Source organism: Aedes albopictus, chromosome 3, assembly GCF_035046485.1.
Source record: "Aedes albopictus strain Foshan chromosome 3, AalbF5, whole genome shotgun sequence".
Classification (NCBI taxonomy): domain Eukaryota; kingdom Metazoa; phylum Arthropoda; class Insecta; order Diptera; family Culicidae; genus Aedes; species Aedes albopictus.
In genome coordinates, this window is record NC_085138.1 from 448223562 (window position 1) to 448251067 (window position 27506).

General features: G+C 39.0%; 1 protein-coding gene across 1 annotated transcript in view; it reads right to left on the reverse strand.

Annotated features, from left to right (window-relative positions):
• Positions 1-27506, reverse strand: part of LOC109425743 (orcokinin peptides type B) — a 36512-nt gene that overhangs the window by 597 nt on the left and 8409 nt on the right. Inside the window, exons 2-3 of the mRNA XM_029864570.2 lie at positions 9860-9917; positions 64-314 (exon numbers count right to left, since the gene is read on the reverse strand). Coding sequence (XP_029720430.1) covers positions 64-314; positions 9860-9917 — 309 coding nt within the window. The remainder of the gene's footprint in view (positions 1-63; positions 315-9859; positions 9918-27506) is intronic.

Sequence of the window (27506 nt, forward strand, 5' to 3'; positions counted from 1 at the left end):
AGGGGAAAATAGTTGTAACAGTGTACCAATGCAAATGTTCTAGGTTCTGTTGTGTGGCCATACCTGCCCACTGATCAATCTCGTCGAAGTTACGCTTGATGGTGCTGTGTCTGTCCTGGGGATTCATGAACTCGAAGTTCCGTTTGCCCCCGAACGTGGAGTAGCGATCGATTTCGTCAAAGTTACGCTTGTCGTACATCGGGGCCAGCCCACGGGCGTAGTAGTTGTACAGTAGGGTGCGCCGGTCCGAGTTGTTGAGTGATCGTTTGGTTTTCATCGAACCGGCTTCAGCGCTGGGATCCGGAGCGAGGTGACTGTGGATGATGTAGTTGAAACGTGTGAGTAGACGTTCATTTGCTATAGGCTTTGTTACGAAGAAAGGGGCACAATTTACGCTCCGCAATTCGTGTATTCGAAGGAAGGGTATCTATGATCACCGTAGAGTAAAGTTTACGTGGTAAATTGTATATTGCAGAATCCTGATACAGGTCGGACTCGGAAGGAATTCTCGGTGGAGCTTTTGATGGCATTCCAGTAGAAACTGCTAAAAGAATTAATAAGGAAAACTATGTGGATGCCAGAAGGTAACTTTGGAGGTATCAGTAGGTCGGCTCCAGAGGCACGTTCTCCTCCATTTGGGAAATTTGTGCCATCGCCATGAATACGAGCCTATTCATCACCCAGACAACCAGTCATCGTATAAGATGTTGTATAAGATGACAAAGTGGAGGCCATATGCGTGCATGCCTCCATTTAGGCGCATGTAAAATGTACGCATATCGCCTCCACTTTATCATCTTATACAACATCTTATACGATGACTGGTTGTCTGGGCATTTACCTGAGGGAGAGGGAAGGGAGGAATAAGGGATGGGATAGGGAAAGGGAAGGTAAGGGAATAGGGTTGACATCTTTCCTGTTGGGTCGACATAATCGCATAAGCGTACCACAACGGGTTCAAACAGCGCCCTGAAAAGGGCATTGTAAAAAACGCATAAAGCGTAAAGTAAGCCTATAGCTACTTGCCACAACGAGTTCAGAACAACAAAACATCCTGAAGATTCAGGCTTTTTAGGTCAGTTTCACTTAATCAAGTGTTTACCGAGTACTCGGAAACGCAGTTGCGTAAAAACTGGGTAGTTAAATATCAAATGATTTAAAGTTCCACAGTCGGATTCTCAGCTAAGATATACAAATGAAGAAGCCTGTTGAGGCTTGTGATGGACAAAATCATACGTAGGAAAACCACATTGAGTTATCTCAATTGCGTTTCTGCTACGAGATTCCTCAAAAGTGATGGCAAGACTACCGCATGGGGGCATCCACAAACACTCAATTTCCTAATCGCTGCTTGACGTAATGCCGTGAAGAGATGTTGGTTTTTGAGCATTTGGTAAATCGAATTGCAAATAATTGAAATATAAATAGGACAATCAATACGGCTTCCAATATGGAATCGAAAGGTACGTGGTCAAAAATATCCTGGAAATCCAAGAAAACACCCAAACAAAGTTGTTTTCCTATACCGTAAACAACATTGTGTAAACAAATCACAGTGGACTTTCCATTTTGGTAAGCATGTTGGTTCCCATGGAGAGGCATGTTTGCCAGAAAAACATCACGGGTGTGATGCTCGACAAAGCGTTCCAATCATTTCAGAGGAAAGAGGTCAAATTGATAGGGCATTATTCTCTAACGGAATTAACTTGACAGTATAATCCCACCAAGATTTGGGAATAGCAAGGCTGCAAACAAGTAGTTTTGGGGCTCGAGGCATGATACGCGAAATTGCCATTTCAATTTTACTGAAAGTAGCAAACATCGGGTCAAACGCAAAATGCTGAACCATAATATAGGTGTTAATTAAAGCATTACATCTACATAGAAATCCTTTCTATGAAAGTAAGGTTCTTGGACCAAAGCTGTTCTTTTATGCTGAAGATTGATCTGAGCTGTCATAACCATAGCCACTACCCAAACTAGGCACGATCAAACTCATACAATCACAACATAAGAAAAAAGTGTAGCGATAAAAACCAATTCGGTATCGATTGAAGAAGGCCAGAGACGAAGATACACAGAGGACACTGTGAAGAACGCATAATGCGAAGAGCCATATAGGTTATAATTAAAGCTAATAAACAACATACTAATAATCCCACCCTTATTGAGCCTCCCAGTTGAGGCTTAAGAAGGATAGCAGATTATCTCGGAGAAACACAAGGTCCACTGCACCATTGCTCCGGTTAGCGCAGTAAGGGCTACATACTGTGGAGGGCGCCCTGGTACTCCACAGGCTCCGTTAGCGGTTAGGTTTTTATTAGACCCCCCTAGCCATTCATTCCTAGGCACGATAAGCATAAAGCCGCATCACACCATGAATTAGGGTTCTTACCACCGGAACAGGCGGTCCGTAGTGCTATTCTTAGCCAATTGAGACAATCGCTACCGACACTACACAGCTATCTAGGCTGATCGAGAAAAGAAGTTAATATTGATGATCAACTTCATACGGACTCGAACAGGCGGTAATGCTTATGGAGTTTCGTCAGAAATTGCTCCAAGAATTCTTCCTGATTTTTCAGGAACAACTTCCGGCATTATTATTTTAAAAATGTCTCCAAGCACTCTTGGGGTTCCTTCAGGAAGTTCTCCTGGAATTAAGAATTCCTCTAGGGCTTTATCCAGGAATTCCTCTTGGAATTTCGCCGGGAATTTGTGCAGAAATTCCCCCAGGCCTTTCTCATGAGGTTCATCCGGAAATTCCTCCAGGGATTTTTTACCAAGAATTCCCCAGGGATTCTTCCAAGAATTCAAATAGGAAATCCTCCAGTGATTCATCAAGCGGTCCCTTCAGAATTTCTCCCAGGTTTGCTCCAGGAATTTATCCAAGAATTTCAGCAGTAAGTCCTCCTGGATTTTTTCTTGGGATTTCTCCCTGCTTTCCTCCAGGTTTTCTTGCAGGAATTCCTTTAGGAAGTCCTCCACGGTTTCATTCAGGGATTTCTCCAGATAATCCAGGAACTACTCCAGACTTTCGTCCAGGAATTTCTCAGGGATGCCTCCAGCTCCAGGATCCTCCAATTATTCCTTCAGAAATTCTTCAGGGATTTCTTTAAGAATTCCTCTAGCGCTTTCTCCAGGAATTCATGCAGGTATACTTTCAGAAATTCCTCCAGGAATTCCTTCAGGCATTGCTCCGGGAGTTCTTTCAGAGATTTCTCCAAGAATTCCTGTAGTCAAGGTTGTCACAAATCTGTATATTTCTTCCTTAAAAATCTGTATATCTGTATTTGATAGCGAAAAATCTGAATTTAAAATCTGTATCAACAATTATTGAGATAGATACAAAAAAAATACACAGATAAACAGATTTTGTCTCAAAAATCTGTACACATATGTATTGTTTTTCAGAAAATCTGTAAACATATCTTAAAAATCTTTATAACTTTCAAGTTTTCAAAAAATCTGTAATTCTGTATATACCAGTGAAGAGAATTGTCAGATAAAAGAGGCACAAAACAAGCAACAAAGAAGGCGCGACGATTACTCTTTATCCTTACTGGTAACAGATAATGACATGATCTCGAAAATTTTTGTTGCAGACAAAACGGAAGCTGAATTTGTTGCGTACTTTTCAACTCGTGAATAATCAATTATCACTAACCCAAAGTCGAAACTGTTTGATGATAGATCTTCAGCAGAGTTGCAGTGTGTACCGACTCGAAGTTACCATTCGAAAATCGCAATGCAAGGCTTAAAAATCTCTAAACTCGTGGTGTACGATGTTTATCCTATTATTTTCAAGTTGAGACAAATATATGTCGCATTGGGTGGATTGTCGCAACAAATACAGGTTGCGACATTGTCATTATTGTTGCGCGATGGTTGAATTTTGATTCGCTGGTATATACAGATTAAACTGACCCGAATAATTATAAAAATAGTAGTTGATACCATAATTGTAAAAATAGTAGTTGATACCGTAAGGAACAACTTTGTAGAAGATCATATCATGATAAAACTTAATTTAGTTACGGCTTCAGCTAACGAAAGCAGGGTAAGAACATCTGCTCTCGCTTACACTCGGTTGTTACATGCAACACGTATTTGCTGTTTGAAACGTGCGCGCTACATCATAGGCGGCTATGTTGTCCTTTATCCTGCTTCCGTTAGCTGAAACCGCAGCTAAATTAAGTTTTATCATGATATGGTCTTCTACAAAGTTGTTCTTTACGGTATCAACTACTATTTTTTTTTCAATTATGAGCCAAATCAAACTCTTTAAACCAGCGTGCTGAATGAGACACTGGAGGTCATCCTGTTTCCCATATATTTGGACTGAATATCCCATACAAACCTTAAACTTATTTGCACCAGCTCAGTTTTAAACAGATTGAGCTGAAATTTTCACATATTGTTATTCTCATCCAAAGGCACCATTCCAGAGGGTGCCCTGTGAATTTTGCCAACTTTTGTGTAGTAGATAACTGACACTGAGGAAGATTACTTGGTAGTCGAAATACGCGTATCTGTCGAAGGATAAGCAAAATAGGGCGGAATTAAAAGGTACGAAACTGATTACACTCATTTGAAGAGGGCAGAGGTTCCCAAACTTTTTGCTGTCGCGGCGCTTTTTGAAATTTTCGAAAACTTCGCGGTGCACCAACATTTTTTAACCCTTATGTGGCCGGCAGGGTACCCAGCACCCATTTAAAATACACGGTGTAGAAAAAAGCAAAAAGTTTGCCGGCCACATAACGGTTAACAGAGAATTTTCATTATTTTAGTACAACTTCAGCTCGAAAATTTGAATGCAAAATTATAAAATACTTCCAACTCCATGTTGTCTCAAAATCCAAATAAAATTGATTTTCTCAACATGTTTTTTAAAAGAAAAATTGTTCGAGGATTTCATAAATATTTTTGTTGGTTTTCAAATTTCATATTTATTGAATAAACAAATATGACAAAAACATCAATGTATTAAAAAAGCAAGCTGCTGATTCCAAGTATTTCAATCAAAAACAGTGAAACTGTCGCAATTCTTTAATAATTCCCGGTGTATTGAAATTATTTCACAGAATTTGCAAAAATATTAGATTTCTGCGGGATTTTCAAAACTTTCAAAGATGGTCAGTTGATAATGTAGTGTGCTATTTGCTGAAAATTTCAGCAAACTAAAATACAAAACTACAAAGGTGTATACTGGTGTTGTACATATTTAGCGTGCCTGTCTGGGTCATATTGATCCCAAATATCTTACTAGGGTTATGTATGCTAGTTACACATTTTTTCAATAATCCAAGAAAAAAACTTGCAATGCACAGTGGTCCACGAACCAGATTTACGAGGAAAGATGCATTCAACGCCTTCAAATGAGTTTTTAGGCAAATATGGTCTTCTACAAAGTTGTCCCTAATAATAAGGCCCTCTTTCCAACGTGCATGAAAATTAGGGTGGTCCATACTTTCAAAGAAATTGGTAACCAAACTTTTTTATTTGCAAGAATAACTATATACATTCATCAGATCTATTAATTTTGCCGAAGACACTTTTTATGTAGCTTTAAAATTGACCGATCTAGAGGTATTTTTCTGAATAAACTTAGGGTGGTTCAAGAAAAACCGGTTTTCTGGCGTTAACTTTTTCAGTTTCGATTTTTCATCAATGTCGCCCAAGAAACACTTGTAGAGCATTTGAAAACGCGTCGTTTCGTGCGCTGAGATGGTCGTTATCTCTTTTGGTTCAAAAGTTATAGGCATTTTTCTTGAAAAATCATAGTTTTTTTTAAAAAGGTGTTATGATCGGTTGGGGCAAACATGAAACATATCTTTTGCCCGCATTCAAAAGAAGAAATGTTGTTATAAAACATATCAAAAAATTAGAGGGGTGTTATTTTTGTAACTAAGTGAAAAATACTTGAAAAGTGCTTTTTTTTTTTTTTTTTTTTTAAATCGTCAATACCTTTTGAACGGAATGACGTAGCAACATTCTCAGCGCACGAAAATGCGCGTTTTTAGAAGCTCTAAAAGTGGTTCTTTGGCGACTTTGGCGAGAAATTTGAAACAAAAAAGATAAAGCAATAAAACGATTTGTTCTAGCGTCACCCTATGAAAACTATGGGAAAATGCTCCAAATTTGGTCAAAACAATTCAATTCCTTTATCTTTTTTGTTTCAAATTTCTCATCAAAGTTGTCTAAGAACCAATTTAAGACGCGCATTTTCGTGCGCTAAGAATGTTGCTACGTCATTCCGTTCAAAAGATATTGATGATTTTCCAGAAAAAAGGCACTTATCAAGCATGTTTTTTTTCATAATGATCTCATGATAAAGGTTGAGCATAGAGCGTTTCAGAGGTTGCCACAGAAAACATTTCGTTTCGTAATTGAATTATTACTATTGAACACTTTACTCGAACAGAACAATTACACTTCATTTGATCGTAGGGAGTACCGATCGCGGCGGTAGTGTGTCATTCTTACTGGCTTACTTTTTAACATAATCATCTCAAAAGGGAGGATTCTTCAGCAATTCCTTGGAGGAACTCTTGAAGAAGTTGTAGAAGCCGAAGTTGGAGATATTTCTCAAGTTAACTTGGGATGAATTCTTGGAAAAAATACATTAGATAATTTTAAAAGGACTCCTTGGAGGAGTTCCTCATGTTCCCTGAGGGCAGTGTCAAATAGAGTCGAGTGCATGAACTTCTATAGAAATTGGGGTACCGTTACAACTGGGACAAAGCCAACTTTTCAGCTTATGCGCACTTCCGCTGTTATAAACCAAGCACTTCCTTTTCCAAAATGACCATTTTGTATTTGTATATCATCAGGCACGAAGATGCCCAAGGACGTCCAGGAAGGTTTCTTGTGAGAATCATTGGAGGAATTTAGAAGATCGACTTTTGGAGGAATCGCTTGGAATAATTCTGAAGAAGATAATTTATATTGAATTCCTTAGAGCATCGTTTCCCAAACATGAGTCTCGCGACCCTCCGCTTTGTCGCAACCTCGCTTTCTTTTCGTAGAACAATCGAAGCGAGCTTGCAAGCGCTTGGGAGTCGTGAAACGAAGTTTGTAATTTTTGAACGAATCCTTGGGGCATTCTTGAAGGAATTATTGAATATTGTTTTCGAAGAAATCTGGCGCTTAGTATAATACAGGCGTATCTGCAATGATCGATTTCTTTTCATCGATTTTCTCTTTAATTAATAACTTGGCCCAAACTTGGCCTGTAAATCATTTTCGTTTGTTTTTGTTGTTTTAGATGCTGGTCCTAGTCGTCCTTCATTGAAACACACCGAGAGATCATCCGAATATTGGTCGTGCTTTCCGGTATAACCCAAAGAGAAAATTTATGTAGAGAAATCGATCATTGTAGATACGCCTGCATGATACTAAACGCGAGAAATTCATAAGGAACGGAATGCTTGAAAAAATTCGCGAAGGAATTGATTAGGCGTCTTTACAGGATTACCCAGAAGAATACGTGGAGAAATTTCTGAAAGATTTGTTTCAGAAATTCCTGCAAACAAATTTTGAAAGTGCCTTTAAAATAATTTTTAATTAATCCTTGAATAAATTGCCGAGATATCTTTAGAACATTTCCTGTTCCTGTTCTGAATTATCGGAGGCGTTCTTGCACAAAACCTTGGGGAAATTGATAATCTCCAACCACAATACCTGGAAGAACTCCAGAGGAAATTTAATTTAGGGCCCTTGGAGAAATATCTGAATATTTTTCTGGAGGATCACTGAGACTTCAAGTGGAAATCGTTGATACAAATCTCCATAAGAATTTCTAGTGAAATTCCTAGAAAAACTATAACATAAATTCTTTTAATTTCTCCAGAAGTAATCCCTGACCTGACAGTACTCCATGGTCAATGGTCATACAGGTCATACATAATGAAGGGTCAAACTCTGCTGTACTGTAACTGATGGAGAGGCGCAGTAAGCGTTGCCGCGTGCAGACGTGTTTCAAGCTGCTTGTCGCATTTCTTTCGGTTTCCGCATGTAACTTTTTTCTTGCGATTCCGCTCACGGTTTGGCCGGTGCTACGCCTCCCAAATAGTTCTTCCACGTGTGAAAGAGTGTTTGTGAATTTTAATACCTAGTGATTTATCGATTTTGGAAAGAACTGTTTTCAATTTCAGTTCCGCCTTGGTTTTTTCGTGACGACTTGTGGCAGCGCTATACGCTATCCGGGCGTGTTCAAGCGACTTGTGTTTTTGCATGCCGCTACGAGCAGCTCGAGTAACGCAAACGTGATCCGCAAGTGGTTCCAGAATCAAACAGTGTGGCTGCATATCCATAATTCTGTGAGGGATGAGGTGACGTGTGTTCTAATGATGACTGAAGGCATGCGCGTTGAAGGTGGGACGAGAAGCAAACCTGATTGCGGTATCATGACGTTCGCATGATGATGGCAGCGCTACCTTGGATGGATTCCGGTGAGAACTGTGTTTGCATTATCATTAGCCAATTGAAAACGGTAATGCACACATGCTGCGCTTATTGTAAGAGGAAGTGATAGAGAATGGACGTGCGACGTTCCTCTCCAGCCATTCTGAAATGGTTCTCTGAATCTCTCTGAATCAGCAATAGATCTATGACTTTCTAACTCTCGGATTAAAGCTTTTTGCAGTAGAATCAAAATGGTATTGCAGAAATCTTTCTTCCATAATATCACTGTCGGACAGTGAGGGTTAGTTGGATCACACACATATCCCTTTCGGGACGGAGCGCAAAAAAGTGAAATTTCCATACAAATGGCTCAACTTTAGCTCTCTAGAACTTTTAAATTTCCCTACAGAATAAACATTCTTGTTCCACAATTGGAAGAACTACTCTTGTATCGGAGTTGAAAAATATGCGAAAGATAAAACTTTTTCATGTTTTACGGTTTTTGTCCACTTTTTTGTCAACTTGTTGTGGTCACATACACCATAAGCAAAAGTTTGTTTGCATACATACAAGCAGCCCTGTCGTCCTCCTTAGTCACGGTTAGTCGACGACTAAGGAGCTTTATTTTTAAGTCAAAAAAGATTTTTTTTTTCAAAATTACCATGTAAAATGGTTAGTGTGATTTTACCACCATCGACGTGGTGCACATATTAAAAAAAATCACTTCACTTCACCAGGACCACTCCCTCAGGAGGCAAAATTTAATAAAACGTTATTTTTTGACCATTTTGGTTGTACACTGTTGACGCCCTGACCATACCAGATTGAGTGTAAATGGGATTTGGCAAAAGTCGGTACCCACGACCACCCCCTCAGGAAGCAAAATTTGATAAAACGTTATTTGAGAGCATTTTGGGCAATTCAAATTGACAAAAAAAAAATTAAAAGTATAAGCAATGGCTCAATTGTTAAAATAGTTTAGATCACACATTACGGACCAAACAGATGAAAAAATATGCAAACATGTTATTGCTCAACAGCACAATTGTGCTGGTTCGTCACGAAAGGGATATACATACATAGTGGCAGCTGTAACTGATGTTGGAATTTGAATTTCAGATTTATTTTAATCCCAAAATGCATGTTACATATTAGGATCTTAACAACTCTTTAAAATGTTGGTTTTGTAGTAGGCAAGCAGTGGTTTTTTTCAAGCATTTGAACATTATTTGAACATTATTCACATTATTCAGATCGCTATGAGAAAAATATACATGTAACGTAATGTTAGCTTATCAAAACCTTCCATTGAACATAATGCTTTACGTGTGATTGCTAAATTCTATCAAAGTTCAATGTGAGTCGCGAGATGGAAAATTTGAGAATTTCTGCATACATTTGCTATTATTGTTCAAAATTAAAAAAAATGTTACGTTCAAAAGTTCGTAATTACCTTCTTTCCTTTTCTCCTCCACCGCTACTGTGACGATCCGCTGGCGCAATCTGGTTGGCTTTAACGACAAAAGGAAATTATTTAGTAGAAATGAAAAAAGAAACCTTTTCTCTATGCGCAAAAGTAACAACACAAATCGGGTAGGATTCAATCAACCTTAATCTTTATTGGTATGAACGGAGTTAACGTTATGAACGTAGGTTATCAAGACACATCCATCTTACTAGAGAGCGGAAAGGTCCGCTGCTGGGGCGGTTCCGTTTCCGACTCGGTATGTTTCGATTCGTCAGGATTTGACTTTATAGAAGAGACAGACCAAATTTTTACGCATGTTGATTTTATGCTTCTTTCTGCTTCACTCAGGGACATCCGTCATCGATAAATGTGTGCGATTAAGCGGGCGGCAGAGAGGTAAAACATTTTCCAACAGACATCTCACAAACTTCTCCCACACGTGTACCTGTCCCGTGACTCACAACCAGTTCCTAATTCTATAAATTTGTAAGAAGATTGAATGGAAAATATACAGCTGCGGAAAGTATACACTCATTCGTTGTACGTTTGGGGGTGATAAATTCCTAAGTCAAACATAATTATTTTATGTTCCATCATTGGTGGCTCCAGGAGAGGAATTATTTCTTCAGCAGGTTGCCGCCCCCGATCGAGTCTAGTGACCGTTTCAGCAGGTTCCCTCCGCCGATCGAGTCCAGGGAGCGTTGATTGCGCCCGAAGGTGTTGACACGGGACGGGGCCAGCTCCAGCGGGGACCCTCCATTCAGCAGCAAGCGGTTGAAGTAGAGGTACTCTGGGAGGTACCGTGGGAAACAACATACAGAGAGGTGAAAGTGTTGATTAGATTACAGGATTCGGACGGAAGATTTTTGCGGGACGTATACATAATACATATACCTTGAATTTTGCATGAGAACGTGGCACAAACAGAAACACACAAATGTGGACACATTTAATATTCACGTGGGACAGACGAACACACACACACACGAAATGGGTTACACTTATTTTCTTTTGGTGAGGGTGGCCGGTTTTCTTCCAAGAGGGCCTCAACTTAACTCGTCTAGAGTGCAAATCAAGAAACAGATGATTGATTGTGAGTCTTCTGATGGTGCCAGGTTTTGGCGTAAATGATAGCAGACGAATTCGATTTAGGAAACAGTAATTAAGGGGATTTAGGAGGGCTTTCAATTAAGGCTCCGTGTCGTGAGGGAGAGTGCAATCTACGTTGCCAGTGGGTGTTGGATATCTGGGTGGGATTTTTGAATATGGGTTTCTTCTACGGATAGTGACTGGTTTGCATGGATAGGGTATTTCATAAAACTGATAAAAAATGTGATTCTCTTAGTTTGACATCGGCTTTGGTCAGTGACAAATTGTTTTACTATGTGTACTTGCAGTCCTGCAAGATATGGGTCACTTAACTTTGTAGTTTTGTAGCCTTTATCATACTGATTTGTTGATGAAATCTCCTTACGGAACGGTGAAGTATCCAGTATACAATAAGTGATATCAGCGTTCAGGTATTGGGAAATCCTGGATCAGCTAATCTAAATCGCAGTCTAAATCGCACCAAACGTTTGTACCATGCGACTCCAAGCCGATTGAGCGCCATATAGGGGAGCTTTTCTCAAAACAGCTTATTCCAAGTGTTCCAAAACCCTTTGAAGATATTCATTCGTGTAATGAGTTTAGGGTAGACATTTGGGCAGGAGAAAAGTTGGCTAACTTTAAGGAACATTGCTCGGAATTGTTCATTCAGTTAGACAAAAAAATCCTTCGAAATAGCCTACATAACTTAAAACTCAGCTCAGCTCAGCTAAAGTAGGTATGTGATTTTCAAATCAGATACAGGACCGTTAATTGAATTATTTAAGAAATAACCTAAAGCTTTGAAGGATTCTGGAAGAATTCCTTGAAATATTTCAGAAGGTGATTCTTCAGAGAAATATCTGTAAGAAATTCCTGCAATGTAACAAGAATTGTTCCAGATTTTTATTTTTTTATGAAAATAGTGAAATTTATTGAGGAGATTGTAAAATACACAAAAATAAAAACAAAAAAAAATTGGTAACTATAGTTAGTGAGTTTTATTTAAGAGTTGTATGCCAACTAAACAAAAAATCATAGTTTACCATATGAAGAAAACCTAAGAGAAATTACTGGAGAACTTTGTGAAGTAATATCTTAGACTATCCCCACCAATGCGTAGTAATTAAGTCAATTAGTAGGGCATTGTTTTGATTTTGTATGGGATTTTGACGTTTCTTGGTATTGTTGTTTACTAAAGTGAAAGGGAAGGAATCTTTGAGTGTACCCCAGGAGGAATCCTTGAAGGAATCCTTGGAGAAATCTTTGAAGGATATCATGTAAGAATCCCTGTAGAGTATCCCTTTCGGAATTCCTGAAGATACTCCTGTAGGAATTCTTGAAGGATTTCCTGGAGGAATCCCTGGAAAAACTCATGGAGGAATCACTGGAGGAATTGAGGAGAAACCACATGAGGATACTTCAGATATTTCAGGCGGAACTTCTGAACGAACTTCATATGGTACCATCTGCCGTACGATTATATTTTGCAGAAAATGCCGTTCGAAATACGTTTCCGTATGCATTGGGATTTTTTGTCTGTGCATTGCAAAGGAGATGGATCGTTCAAAGGCCGAACACTATGTGCAAGCTAAACTAACTTAAGAAACTCCGAAGTAAATCTCGTAGCAAATCCCAAAGAAGCTGAGGGAAACCTTTAAAGGACTCATGCAAGAATGATCCTGAAAGAACTCCTCATGGAACTCCTGGGAGAATCCCTGAGGAAGTTTCTGAGGAAATCCCTGGAAAAACTCTGTAAGGAATCATTGCAGGAAAATTTGGAGGAAGTACATAAGGTTCTCCTAGAGTAACTCCTAGAGGAATCCCTGATGGAGCTTCTAAAGAAACCACAAAAGAAATTTCAGTTGCAATCGCTGGATGAGCTTCATGAGGAATCCCTAATGGTAATTCCTCAATTAATTTTGGTAGGAGTCCTTGAAGGTATTCCTGGAGGAATTCATCAATGAACCTCTAAAGTAACTCCTGAAGGAGTTCCTAGAGGGATCCCTGAAGAGTTCTTGTAGGAGTTCCTGAAGGAATTCCTGCAGAAATGCCTGAATTTTTTTTTCTGGAGAAACCCCAGAAGGAATCCCTGGAAAAATTCATGAATGAATTGCGAAAGAAATCCCAAGGAGAATCCTTGAATGAACTCCAGTTACTACAGAAATCCCTCAATGAATTAGGAAAGAAAACGCTCAAGGAACTTCAGAAGAAATTTTCTGGGGAAATCCCTTCAGAAATTTAAGAAGAAATCCCTGAAGAAAGTCCTGGAGAATTTCCCGAAGAATTTTTGAAAGTACCCCTAACGGAGTTCCCGGAAAAATCTTCATTGAATACTGGAGAAAATTTTCCAGCAACTTCAGCAGAAATTTCTCAAAAAATTCCAAGAAATACCATTGAAGGATTCCAAAAATAAACTACTGTAGGAATCTCTGAAATAAATCCCTGACGTACTTCCTAGTGAATCTATGGAGTAACTTCTGGAGAAATCTCAGACGAAATATCTGGAGCAGTCTCGAGAAATTCCAGAAAAAAATACTCAAGGAATTTCAGACACAATCCCTCGAAGATTTCCAAAAGGAATTTCTTGAAAAATCTCTCAAGACATTCTTGGTACCCCGTAACGTGGGTAGATCACCTTATAATGGTGTATTGCGGTGTAAGATCTACCAAATCAATTTTTGATCTTGATATTCACCGTAATTTTAAATGTTCCAAGATCAAAGTTTGATGCACTTTTTTGTGTTTTGTAGTATTTTGTTTCAATGTACTGCTAATTAACATTTTATTTCAGCAGGATTCAGGTAAATTTATCGTATGCTATAAATATTATTGTAAACATATGTAACTGTGGCGAGCGTACCACTAATATGTAGCTTATTTGATGTACGATGTTTAATATTATTTTATATTTCAGATCAACCGAAGAATCTAGTAATTCAACCAAATGTCATCAAAATGACGAAAAAACCAGGATGAATTGGGCAGACAGCTGACTCGAAGCAGTCTGAAAATGGTGTACCTGAACGTTGACTAAGCGTATCCTTTGGAGTTTACCCTTCCACTAACAACACTCAAATTCCCGTGACACGTAGGCCTGAGAGATCGTAGAGTTGTCTACATTTTTCATAGGTGTCTAAAATTAACCATCCTTTCCCATCCCTCAGCAGTCGCAAGGACGTGGCCAGGACAGTGCTCGACCATTTGAGGATTGCGTCAGTCTTGTCTAAGAGTCAGAGATTAGTCCCGAATCTTTGTGCTTTGGTTCGGACGGGAAGGAGGCAACCCCCATAACAGCGGTCTAGGACTGTACCACCTACGAATTTGTGCGACTCGCTTAATGCTAATGCTAATGCTAAATCTCTCAAGACATTCTTGGAGAAATCTCAGGAGGTGATTGATTGATTGATTTGTCTTTATTAAAAAGACTTTCAGCCCTTGGCTGGTTCGTCTCAACCAGGAGGTGTGCCTAAATAAGCTCCTGCGGAAGGAGTTCGGAAAAGTCCTTGAATGTGTTCTTGGTGAAATCCATGAAGGATTTTTTGTAGAAATCCCAAATAGAGTTCTTAAAGAAATCTCTCTAACGATTGCAGGAGAAATCCGTTTAAAAAATCCAGGAAAAATATCTGAAGAAACTTTTAGAGGAATCCTCGCAAAATTCCCGAAAAAGTTGGAGTTTCTAGAGGAATTCTTAAAGTAGCTTTTGAAGAACATCTGCAAGGAATTCTAGAAAAAATTCCACAAAGAATCCTAAGAGAAATCCTCGAAGAAGCTTTTTGAGTAATTCCGGAGGAGTCCTTGGAGAAACCTCTGAAAGAATTCCTAGAGAAATTCCTTGAGAAAATTGTCGGAGAATTCCTGAAGAAATTTCTGAAGGAATCCCTGAAGGAACTGCTGGAGAAATCTTTAAAGAAATTTGGAATCTCTGAAAAAAATCTTAAGGGAATCCTTGCAGAATTTCTTGGAGTCCCTGCAAAAAAGGCCAGGAGAAAATGAACTTCCTGAATCAATACCTTAAGGAATTCTAAGACAAAAATCCTTGAGAAATCTCCAAAAAATCTTCCACAGATAGCCTCGAATGAACTCCAGGAGAATTCCTAGACGGAACTTCTAGAGGAATGTCTGAAGAAATTTCTGAATAAATCCCTGAATTTATTCCTGGAGTAATGGTCTTCAAAAAGTTCCTGGAAGAATCCCTCAATTCCTATAATAATTTCAAGAGAAATTCCTGAAGGAATTCCTGGAAAAATATTTCAAGGAGTTCCTGGAGGAGTTTCTGAAGGAGTTCTTGGAGATGTTCTTCCAGGAGTTCCTGTAAAAATCCACGAAGAATTTCCATCAGAAATCCATGAAGGAATTCCTGGAGAAATCCAAGAAATAGTTCCTGGACAATTTCCTGAAGGAGCTCTTGGAGAAATTCTTGAAGGAATTTTGATAGAAATTCCAAAAGGAGTTCCTGAAGAAATCTCTCCAACTACTGCAGGAAAAATCCTTTAAAGAATTCCAAGAAAATATCTGAAGGAATTCCTGGAGAAATCCCAGCAAAATTCCTGAAAAAAGGTCCTCTAGGAATTCCTAGAGTAGTTTATGAAGAAAACCTTCAAGAAATTACAGGAAAAATCCTACAAAGAATTCTTGGAGAAATTCCGTTGGAGTCCTACGAGAAACCTCTGAAGGAATTCCTTGCGAAATTCCTCGTAGAATTCCTGAACGAACTCCACAAGGCACTCCAAGGGAAATTCCTCAAACAAATTCCAAGAGAAATCTCTGAAGGGACTTTTGGAGAAATTTGTGATGGAATTCCTGAAGGAACTGCTTCAAGAATCTCTAAAGAAAATTCTGGAGGAATCTCTGAAAAAAATCTCGGAGAAATCTGTGCAGAATTTGCTGGAGAAATCCTTGAAAAAGAAAGACCTAGAGAAAAGGAATATTGATTTGGTTGATTGATTTATCTTTATTATAGAGACTTTCAGAAAACCATGATGAAGTTTCTGGATCAATACCTTAAGGAATTCCTGGAGTAATCTAAGACAAAAACTCTGTAGAAATCACTCTGGAGAAATCTTCTATAGGAATCCTTCAATGAACTTCAGAAGAAATCCCAGACGGAACACCTAGAGAAATGTCTGAAGGGATTTCTGAATAAATTCCTAGAGTAACTCCCCTAAATGATCCAGGCGAAATACCTGTAAGAGTTCTAAGAGAAATTCCTGAAGGAATGCCTGCAAAAAACTTCAACTAGTTCCTGGAGGAATCTCTGAATGACTTCTTGAAGAAGTCCTTCCAGAAGTTCCTATAGAAATAGATGGAGAAGTTCCTGGAGCAACTCCTGATGAATCTCCAAAAAAAACTTCTGGAGGAATTTCTGAAAAAAAAACTCTTGGATGAATCCCTGCAGAATTTCCTGAAGAAATCCATGAAAAAAGTCCTGGATGAAACCAACATGAAGTTCCTGAATGAAGACCTTAAGGAATTCCTTTAAGACAAAAACTCTGGAGAAATCTTTCTGGAGAGATCTTCTACAGGAATCCTTGAACGAACTCCAGAAGAAATCCCAGACGGAACTTCTAGAGAAATGACTGAAAGAATTTCTTAATAAATCCCTGAATGATTTCCTGGAAGAGTTCCTCAATAAATTCCAGAAAAAATCATTTAAGGAACTCCAGGCACTCTGTAAGAATCCCAAGGGAAATTCCAGAAGCGATTGCTTGAAAAATATTTCAACGGGTTTGCTGGAGGAATCCCTGAAGGAGTTCTTGGAGAAGTCCCTCCAGGAGTTCCTGCAGAAATCCATGAAGAAGTTACTGGATAAATCCTTGAAATAATTCATGAAGGATTCCTGCAGCAATCCCTGAAGTGTTCCCGAAGAAATCCGTGGAGAAATCTCTGAAGGAGTTCTTGGAAGAGCCCCTGGAGGAGTTCCATCAGAAATCCATGAAGGAGTTCATGGAGAAATCCAAGAGAGAGTTGCTAGAGTATTCCCAGAAGGACTTCTTGGAGAAATCCCTGAATGAATCTGTGTAGAATTTCCTGAAAAAGCTCCTAGAGCAATCTTAAACGTAATTACAAGAGAAACTCCTGGAAGCATTCCTGGAAAAATACTTCAAGGAGCACCTGTGAGAATTCGTGAAGAAGTTATTGTAGAAGATCCTTCCAGGAGAAGTCCATAAAGAAGTTCCTGGAGAATTTCCTGAAGAAATTCTTTGAAAAATTCTGCAGGAGTTCCTGAAGAGTTCCTGGAGCAATCCTTGGAGAAGTCCCTGGAGAAATCTCCGAAGGAGTTCCTGGAAGAGCCCCTGGAGGAATTTCATCAGAAATCCATGAAGGATTTCCTGGAGAAATACAAGAAAGAGCTCCTGGAGAACTTCGTGAAGAAATTCTTGGAGAAATACCTGAAGGAATTTGAGTAGAAATTTTTGAAGAGAAGTCTTTAACGTAATTGCAAGAGAAATCCCTGAAAGAATTCCTGAAAAAATACTTCATGGAGCAGCTAGGAAGGAATCCGTTAAGAAGTTCTGGTAGAAGTCCCTCCAGGAGCAATCCATAGAGAAGTTCCTGGAGAAATCCCGCAGGAATTTCTGAAGATTTCCTGGAGCAATCCTTCGAGAAGGCTCTGAAGAAATCTCCGAAGGAGTTCGTGGAAGAGCCCCTGAAGAAGACCCATCACAATCCATGAAGGGTTCTTAGAAAAACCCAAGAAAGATTTCTTAGAGAATTTCCTGACGAGTTCTTGGAGAAATCCCCTAAGGAACTTGAGTAGAAATTCCCGAAGAAGCTCTTGGAGAAATCTTTAACATAATTCCAAATGAAATTTCTGAATGAATTCCTGGAAAAATACTTCAAGGAGCTTCTGCGGGAGTTCTTGTAGAAGTCCCTCCATGAGAAATCCATAGAGAAGTTCCTGGAGAAATCCCTGAAGAAATTCTTGGAAAAATCCTGCAGGAACTCCTGCAGAAATCTCTGAAGGAGTTCCTGAAAGAGCCCCTGAAGGAGTTCCATCACAAATCCATGAAGGAGTCCTTAGAAAAATCTAGGAAAGAGTTTCTAGAGAATTTCCTGATAAAGTTCCTGGAGAAATCCCTGAAAATGTTTGAATCAATTTCTGGAGGAATCAATGAAGTAGTTTATTAAAAAAATCCTCGTCGAATTCCGTAAATAATTGCATAAAGATTTCCAGGATACATTCCTTGAAGAATTCCTGGAGAAACACTTGGGAGATTCCCAGGAAAAATCTCTAAAGAAATCTCTCAAGGAATTCCAGAAGAAACCCATCGAGGAAATTAAGGAGAAATATAAAAATTGCCAATAATTCTGCATTGATATGTCAGAAGGCCATAACCCGTTTTTGTATACAAACATGTCTTTGTCTCTGTGGGGTCTATTTCGTAAGTAGCGTAAAAGTGTGAAGGAAGTCGAAAAATATCACAGTAGGCGTTGTCACGTGCAGACCTGTTTTGAACTGCTCGAAAACATTTTTCGTCTATCCGCTGACAGTTTGGCCGGCGTTGCGCAATCCGGAAAATTCTTCCGCGTGTGAAGGAATGTTTGTTCTGTGTGAATCTTGATAGCGAAAAAGTGAACTATTTATATTGGAAAAAGTATAAAGATTTGTTATGAAGACAGTTCCGCGTTTAAAAAAAAGTTCCGCATTGTTGGAAAGTCCCAAAAAATAATGAACAAGCCAGCAACGCAGCGTCATCCAATGAATGTTTTCGTGTCTTGGGCAGGTGGCGCTGGGTAACCCAAAGGTGTCGAGGTTTGTGTAGGGATCATGAAAGATAATACATATAGGATAAGACTATAATCCTGTTCAAGAAACTACGACATAAGCAAATACATCAAGGAGTAGAGGTGTGAATTGTAAAGACCGTCGTTATAGAGAAAGTTGAATCATAGTAGGTGCCTAATGAGCATTTGAATGGAACGTCAGTTTGTTGTTGTTAGCTTTCGCGATAATAAACGTGTTTCAAAGAAAAATGTGAAGTGTTTTGAATTGAAAATAAAATCATTAACAAAAACGATCCAATAATATTTCGCTCACTATAGTTTGCATCAAGAGTATCGCATCTTTCCGTGTGAAAATCGGTTGGCTGTAACTTAGAACGCTTAATTGTGCTACGCCATCCAATAGTTTCCCAATATAAAGTGCTTGAAAGGCGCCTGTTTTTTTTTCATTTTTTGCCTAATACGATACGCAATCAGTGATTCGCGAGTGGTACCAGAAAAAATGTGGACTCATATTTATAGTTTTCTGAAAGATTAAGTGACATGTGTTCTAATGATGACTGACTGGGTGCGCGATCGTGATGAGACGAGGAGTAAGCCTGACTATGATGTTAAGACGTTCCCATGGAGACGGCAGCGCTTCCTTGGATAGCTCTCGGTGAGATTGTTTTGATTATTTATTTGTTACTCCAACAAGTTGAACTAAATACGTGCCAGATTGCAGCAAGCTTTACCTGCGGGTGGTTGTATTTGACATTTCAAATCATTCTTAGAAATACCAATCTCAACACTAATAACTAAGCTCGTTCAGTAAAAATGATTTGTTTAACTTTTCCATACATTTTTGACAGTTGTTGCACTGAACCTTAGTAAAATCAACTACCGAAACTTCTGTAGTTATTTTACGAAACCAAAATTAGGCATTGATCAAACTATCACCAGTATTCTATTCAGCTACATAATTCTTCCAAATGCTACCGGTAATGAGCTCTCACACGTGCTAACTCGATTTCCAATTAAGCTACCATGCGTCTCCATAGACGCCATTCAAAATACCGCGGTGGTTGACTTCAGAAGTGTGTACACCACGCGCACGCCAAAACAATCACCCATAATGGTCCAGTTTATTCAGTCCCAATTCACAGATCGAACCGCCGGACATTTTCATTCCGATGTTATTCTTATTGAACGAGCGCTGTTGCCAGAGTTTCTGAAATCTCATGTATACATGAATGAGACAGTGTGCCATGCGCTTGTTTGAAATGCGTTTCAAGCAAATTTGTGTGATTTGAGATCATAGCATGCTCATGAAAAATCTAGTGTACGTGCCTCAATGAGACGTCTCGTGAGACTCGTCTCATTGAGATGTTTGTCAGTTAGGAACAAATTGCACCGAGGCCATTTAAGAGGCCCAGATTAGGTCTTGTAAACCTGATCTCACCTCGGATTTAAGACAGAAATATCGAGATAGATGATTTTCCGGGAATTCAATTAATGGGCTAGATTATTTGGGGTTCTAATAAATTTTGATGTTGATTGTATTGATTCAAATGGCAACGTACCCCCAAGACGATATGTATAACCTTCTTTAGGAGCTATGTCAAGCACATCACTCTGGCGTACTACAGGTTCAGCGTGCTTGTTTGTGTCATATGGACTCATGGATGTTTAGTACGTTTCTGGGGAAGAGGTCCCTACCAAGATTGTTCCTCTTACCACTATTCACTATCCAAAAATAAACTCTGGCTGCATCAAAACTGCCTCAGCATACTTTTAATCCGCCTCGGAAAACGTTAACCCGCAACCGTAGCTGGATATTTTCCAGATATTCCATCCTAGTGAAGATTGCGATAGGGAATCGAACCGGTGCACTGCGGTGATGTTGGGCAAATAACAAATTGTATGGTCCACTGCACGAATTTATACTGGCCTGCTTACTCTTACACGAAATTTGACGTTTGAGAGGTGTCGGCACCGCTCAAGCGTCAAATTTTCTGTAAGAGTATGCAGGCCAGCATAAATTAGTGCAGTGGACCATAGCTCGCATCGATTGTCTCATTGAGATGTCTCATTGAGACTCGCAATGCTAATGTGATGTGCACCAACATCGCGAGTCTCAAGCTCAAGGAATTTTCATGTGCTCATAGCCAACTTTTCTCAAGCTCGTATTGAGATATGTGCGTACAGATACTCTGGCTGTTGCATCGAAGTCGGAAAGTGCATAAGCAAACCGAACTACAGCAAGCCATGGGAAAATACATGGAAACGACATCAAACCACACAGCTTGATTTTTTCGCTATCCGTTTGTGCTCTCTTTTCCTGTGTCCACAATCAAACAGACGTCGTCGTCGTGCGTGTGAAAATCCAACAACTGGTGCCATAAAGGAAAACTCTTTGACCAATGTTTGAACATTTGTACATACTGGCACCTCCTCTTTCACTTTAATGCAATCAATCATCCATCGGGTCGAGGTTGGCGACAGAGTTGGTAGAAAATAAAAAATGTGGTTCAACAAGTGGGGTCGCCACCACACAGTAGGCTCTGCGTCGGCTATGCTGCAACAATTGAGTGCAACACAGTAGGCAAAGTAAAATGCAACCAACGCAACGGCTGACTTTTGTCGTAAAAATGTTTCGCAAATGAGAGGTGGTGTGACAACACCTTCAACATGATGGCAACTGGCGACGGAAGTCCATTTTCATCATCTGCTGCCGCCGCCGCCGACGCGCAATGTTCGGTATCTTTATTGTGGTCGTAAAACGGTCATTTATCTATGCATAAAGCTGGCAGGCTGCACACGCGATGCGGAAGATGATAAAGTTGTACATCCTGTTTTTTTTAACACCCATGGGTGTAAATTTTTGCGCAAAACTTTTTCCGTGTAGGGGGCGAGAAGGTGCTGATCTCTATGGAAACAGATATTCATCAAAAAGTGAAACATTTCGTTAAATGCAACTTTTTAGCTTTTCGATCTTGTCGCCTTATTATCATACCTGACTGGTTGGGAAAGAAAAAGGTACAGAAATATATTACAGCTGTTACAAAGTTTTGATATGCTAGGAAAAACTGTCAAACCCAAGATATATTGAAGAAAGGTAAGAGGATGAGATAAAGCAATTGGGGATGGAAGTGACAGCTGGAGTTTTCACGTGTTTCATACTTATCAACGAAATTTTTGTGAAACATGTCTGAAACATTTGTAGCCCTTCGTTGCTTCGGGTTTGAAGCTACTCATCATTTCGCAATGTTTTTTTTTCAATACCAACTAACAATAGTATTCCGAAACTACAGCAAATTTAGATTTCTAAGTTTGAAAAAGGGAAACAGTGAAATAATTTGTTTATATCCCTTTCGTGACGAATCAGCACAATCGTGCTGTTTTTCGGCATTGGTTTTACACATTTTTTTCAATTGTTTTTTGCTCAAAATATGTGATGTGAATAGTTTTTATGATCGAGTTATTACTCTAACTTGTATTTCTGAGCCTCAACTTTGATTGGAATTGTTTATAAAAAACACCACGAAAAGTTAAACAAAAAGTAAACAATCACCCTAGAAGTTGAAAAAAATTTATCTGTCGTATTTTTATAAATATTTGTTTAATCCAGGTATGCAGCGATAAAAATCGATAGAAAAAGAGTAGTTCTGGAAAACAGCGAAGAAAAAGTGGTGCTTTGTTGAAAAACACAAGATTTCTGGGTGGTCATAGTGCGACCAGCACAATTGTACTGTTCCGTCCCCAAGGCGGTCCAAGTTCCATCGGTAATTGCCTATTCTTAGGCGTTATATGATATAAAAGATTGATTTCAATTATTAAATCACTACAAAGTGTTAGTTTGTAAAAACTAAGACGTATAATTTCAACTCAAGGAACACGATATCAGCTTGTACGAGTTTTTTAAGGAACTTTGTATACTTGGGTGTAAAATATTACTCCATATTATCGAAATCATGAATTAGATTGGAACAGGGATTTGCTGTTCTTATTATCTTCTTTTTACTCACTCCTATTATTTGAATACCCTGTCAAGCTGATCTTGTGTTCCTTGATTTAAAATTATACGTCTAAATTTCTACAAACTAACACTTTGCAGTGATTTAATAATAACAATAAATTTGCTGTACCAAAAAACTCCTAAAAGTAGACAATTTTTAGCAATTACTTAGAGAACATCGACCGGCTTGAGGACGGACCAGCACAATTGTGCTGGTCCTAATTTGACCCCAAAAAGTACATATGTGGATAAAGTAGCCGAAGTAAAGAAAGCTTTATTCTAGGGGACGTTAAGTTTATAAAAGAAAATTTGAGATAATCACACTTTTATGGTCCGTCACGAAAGGGATATACATTGACCCGTTTGCACTGCAGTGAAGCACGTCTGCCCAATCGCGAGGCTGTTGTATTGCACATTATTCTACCATCAATGACCCAATAACCTTATTATGAATAAGCATTTTTTTTAATTTTCTGGGTAAGCGCAAGGTTTGCAACAATTTTGCAGTCTCACTCACTTCTTTCACTTGAAATAAAAATCAATAAAAGTCGTGAATGGCTCTTCGCTAGTGAACACCCAATCAAGTCAGCCATGCCTCTATTTGCATCATATGTTTCATGTCACTGACATGGGGCAGGAGCATAATCATTACCTTGACTACGAATCATAAACAACCATCTTCTAGATCAACCATCTCTTCTTACACGAACGTCGTTTCGGCGACAAATGCTTGTTTTCGTAAATCCTTCTCCAATTATTACCGTTTGTATGATTTTTCCCACTTGATGTGTCAAGTTTAAAAAGTTCGCTGAGCCAGAAGAAAACGCAAACATGTGATTTGCTCAATGAAAGTCATCTCGCGAGCACTGCTCTGACAGATAAGTGCTTCGTTGTGATTGAAACTGAATAATTTATGATTGGAGGAATTAGAAATATACACTCGAGAATGGCGACTCTTCAGCTTGCTCTCATTCATCAAATTAGATAGAACCGTGAAGAGAGAGTGTCCAGGAGATTAAAATTTCCAAGTCCATCCAAGTAAATTACGCGAGTTGTTTTGTCATTTCCATCGTATTAGCACAGCAATTGAGGAAGCTGCTAGTGCATCCCTCCCAACTCGGATTCATCGTAGCCTACTGGGCACTGACTGGGTGGTTTCGCCTTGAGAATGCCAGGAAAACCGACTTCAAGAACATAATTTGTCACGTTTGTCGCTTGCGTTTAGTTCTCGGACGGGAGGACGTGTTGCTGGCCCTAAATGGCGTTGACGCTCACATGCGGGGTGGCGGCTATATGGGTTGGAGATTTCTCCACTGGAAAATGATGTCACTTAATACGCTGCTTGGTGTTGGCGAGTATGAAGGATGCTTGCACAACTTCGGTAGTAATCAGACTGACCAAAAGCAATTATAATTATATAAATAGCTGATCAGAACGTGATAACATCGAGGCATTTAATAATAGGATTTTTAACATACAAACCTATTTGCTTGAAATTTTGAAGGAAACTGCGAAACAAAAAACAACACTTGGTCTAAATCTAGTCTATACATGCATACATAGCCATTCATTTGAAAAATCCTGAAAACTGATAGAATCGATAAATTCTACCGTTTTTCTTGTCATTATCAATGCTTGCAGTACATCAGGAATGCATTACAAGCATTGAAGTGGCCGCGCCTTGTGTGCAGTGTTATTGATTTACCAAGATAGCCATTTAGCTTTTAGTAAAGCAAAATACGTGAAAAGCGATGGAGGTTACAATGAAGAGAAGCTTAATGTCACCCCTTGGTCCTTAGCTTCCTAGGATGGAACACAGGTATTTAATCCATGTGTTTGTCTCAAATGAAAACTTATGTGTCTCTGTCAAAATTTGGGTCGCTGAATCTGAATCCAGGCTCAGATTTGCTCAAGCATGTCGCAGTTTTGGGCTTTTTGAAATGAAGACCATTTTTCAACAATTTCAAAGGAAACATCGGTCGTTTAATGTGTTAATTAACGATTTATGCAAAAAAACTCCATTCTATTAAATTAAATTTGGCAGTTTTTAGCATTTTAGGTTAGGTACATAAACTTTTGCATTTGGAGGCTGATTTATATGGCAAATATTGTACCTAACATATACCGTCTTGGACTCTTTCAGGAATTCCTACTGACGAATCCTGCAAGAAGTTCCTTCTACGGATTCCTCTTCAGATGTCCTCTAGATCTTTTTATTTTTCTGGGGTTTGCTCCAGGGAATCGCTTAGACGCTTCTCCTACAGGTGTTTAGTCTGGTAGTTCGATATGTATAAGCATTTCTCCAGGAGCTCTTGAAAGATTTCCATGAAAAAACGCCAGAAGGAACCCTAGCAAGAATTTTTAGAGCAATCGCACACAAAGAACTCCTGGAGAATTTCCAGAAATAGCTCTTGCTCTTGCAAGAAGCTTTTGAAGGATTCCCACAAGTAACATTTCTAAGATTATCAGATGAAGTTTTCCATAAGCCAGGAGGCAAAGAATGGAAGTGCATCTTTTGGACCAGGGTTCCCAGAAGGAGCTTCTGGAGAATTTGATACCCCTACAGAATTTCTAGAATGAACCTCTGGAAGTTTACAGGGAGAAGCTTCTGGAGTAGACCCAGAAGGAACTTCCGGAGGATTTCCAAAAGGAGCTACGGAAGGATTTTTAGAAGAAGGACTCCTAAAGAATGTCTAGATTCAGGGAGGAAACGCAGTGAGAAGTTCTGAAAAACAAAATCCAAGAACGTTTTTATTTAGATGGAATCCAACAGAAGCTCTTGGAGAAATCCAAGATCAAAGTTACAAGTCTGAAATGTATTTATGTATTTATAAAAAGAATTCCATATACGGATGAATCTCAGAATTAGCATTTGGACAAATTTCATGAGGTTGTCTTGCCAAACCCTCGAGCTGTCGCGTCTTCGGCCATTCTCAGCGACACCACGCTCACACTGTGTGCCATACGCGTACTTCATTCATGGTGCGTGTACTCAGTACACGGCGCGACCGCTCCCGGGTTACAAGCCAACCAGCACACATTATTGCTTTACAACAGCTGAATCAGCCGCTCATAACCTTGATTTTTAAAATTTTGTTTTTTTTTCCTCCCCTGTTGGGGAAATTAAGCCACTTCGTCCAATAGGCTGAACTTTTTTGGCATTAAATAAATTTGAAAAACCAAAATTGACGAAAAAACTAAAAAGGGGAGATTTTCAATGTATTGAAATACAAGTCCAGAATGTCAACTGAATCTTTAAAACTCCCTGACATTTCAAGATTTTTTATTTCTATGAACACTTTTCTTAAGAAAGTCGTCACACATTGTTCGAAATTATTTCAGATAAACTTCCCGGAGGAATTCCTAACATTGTATATTACTACGAACAATTTTGAAAATTTTCCACGAATCCAGCGTTGAATTTCCTTGAAATCAAGTAATGAATGCATGTCTGCATATCTACTCATTTGATAATAAAAAAAATCCAAATCAAAGTAAGCTTGTGAATTCGCATCAATTACTGAGCAAAGCTGACTACATTTGAAATTATACCAATATATTCCATAGTTGTACTTTTTGTACAAAATATATTTTTGTGATAACTTTTCAATTTCCCACCACTTTTATTTTTTAGAACACCTACTAGTGAACATCTTTTATCATGGAAAAACTAAATCTCTCTAGGGGGGCGAATATGTTTTTCTCAGGCTCTAAGGGGGGCGTTACGTCCTAAAAGTTTGGGAAACACTTAGAATTTATAGATTTTATTCTATCTCCTGGTGGAACTCCTGAATGAATCTCCGAAGAAACTCCAGATGATGATCTAGGCAAATCCAAGAAGGAATTCCTGGAAAAATCCTAGGATAAGAAACTCCTCTTCGAAAACGTTTCACCGATTCAAGAGAAAACCAGGCTTGACAGAAACTCCCTCGCGAGAAAATGAGAAGACGATTTCGACGGTTTTCTGAGTAGAAAAAATGTAACTCAGAAATCACAACGCATATCCTCAACAGCACCGAACGTGAGCTTGTCGAGGAGTTCGTCCAACACTCACAATTGCTTGTTGTGTTTCTCACGACCACTCACACTCAAAAAGCTCTCGCGAGTTCCACTCCCATACAAAGAAAGACTCTCGAGGCAAAAATCGCACTCTTTAACCGAATTCATTATCGGCTCTTTTTTCGTTCCTCGCTCAATTTTTATTGCCTCTCTGTTTGGGGTTCGTTCGTTACCTCGCGGCGAGGCAAAAACAAAACACCGCTCTAGAGCATGTTGCAAAACTCTTTTGATTTCGAGGAGAATTATAAAGCCTGGAGAAAACTAAGCAGAATACCCTGCCTAGAGGAATCTCAGAAACATTTTTGGAAAATTCCCAGATGAAATCCTTTGGGGAAACCTAAAGTACCTACTACTGAGGAGTTCCAAGCGATTACAAAAAAAAAATCTTGAGGTTTCCTAAAGGTTTTCAAAAAGAAACTTATAATAAAATCCGTGAAGAAACTGCTGGAGGAATCTCAGAATGAACTCTTGAGGGAATTTGTTCCGAATCGTAGGAAATATATCTTTCTTTATCAAAATGTCGAAATCGTGTTCCGGGAAATGAATCATTCCAGGAAGTGTGTCATTCAAGAAATCTCCGATTCAGGTAATGGTAACTTTTTTTTTGTCAAATAGGCTGGAAGAAATTATTACAACAATCATAATGCTAAAATAAGAGGTGTAAAGTTCTTTGACAGTTATTAAAACCTCTACAAGACTAATTGTTACTTGGGTTTGTCATATGCGTCACTCTTGCTAGGTGTTAACAGTAGAACTACACCAGAA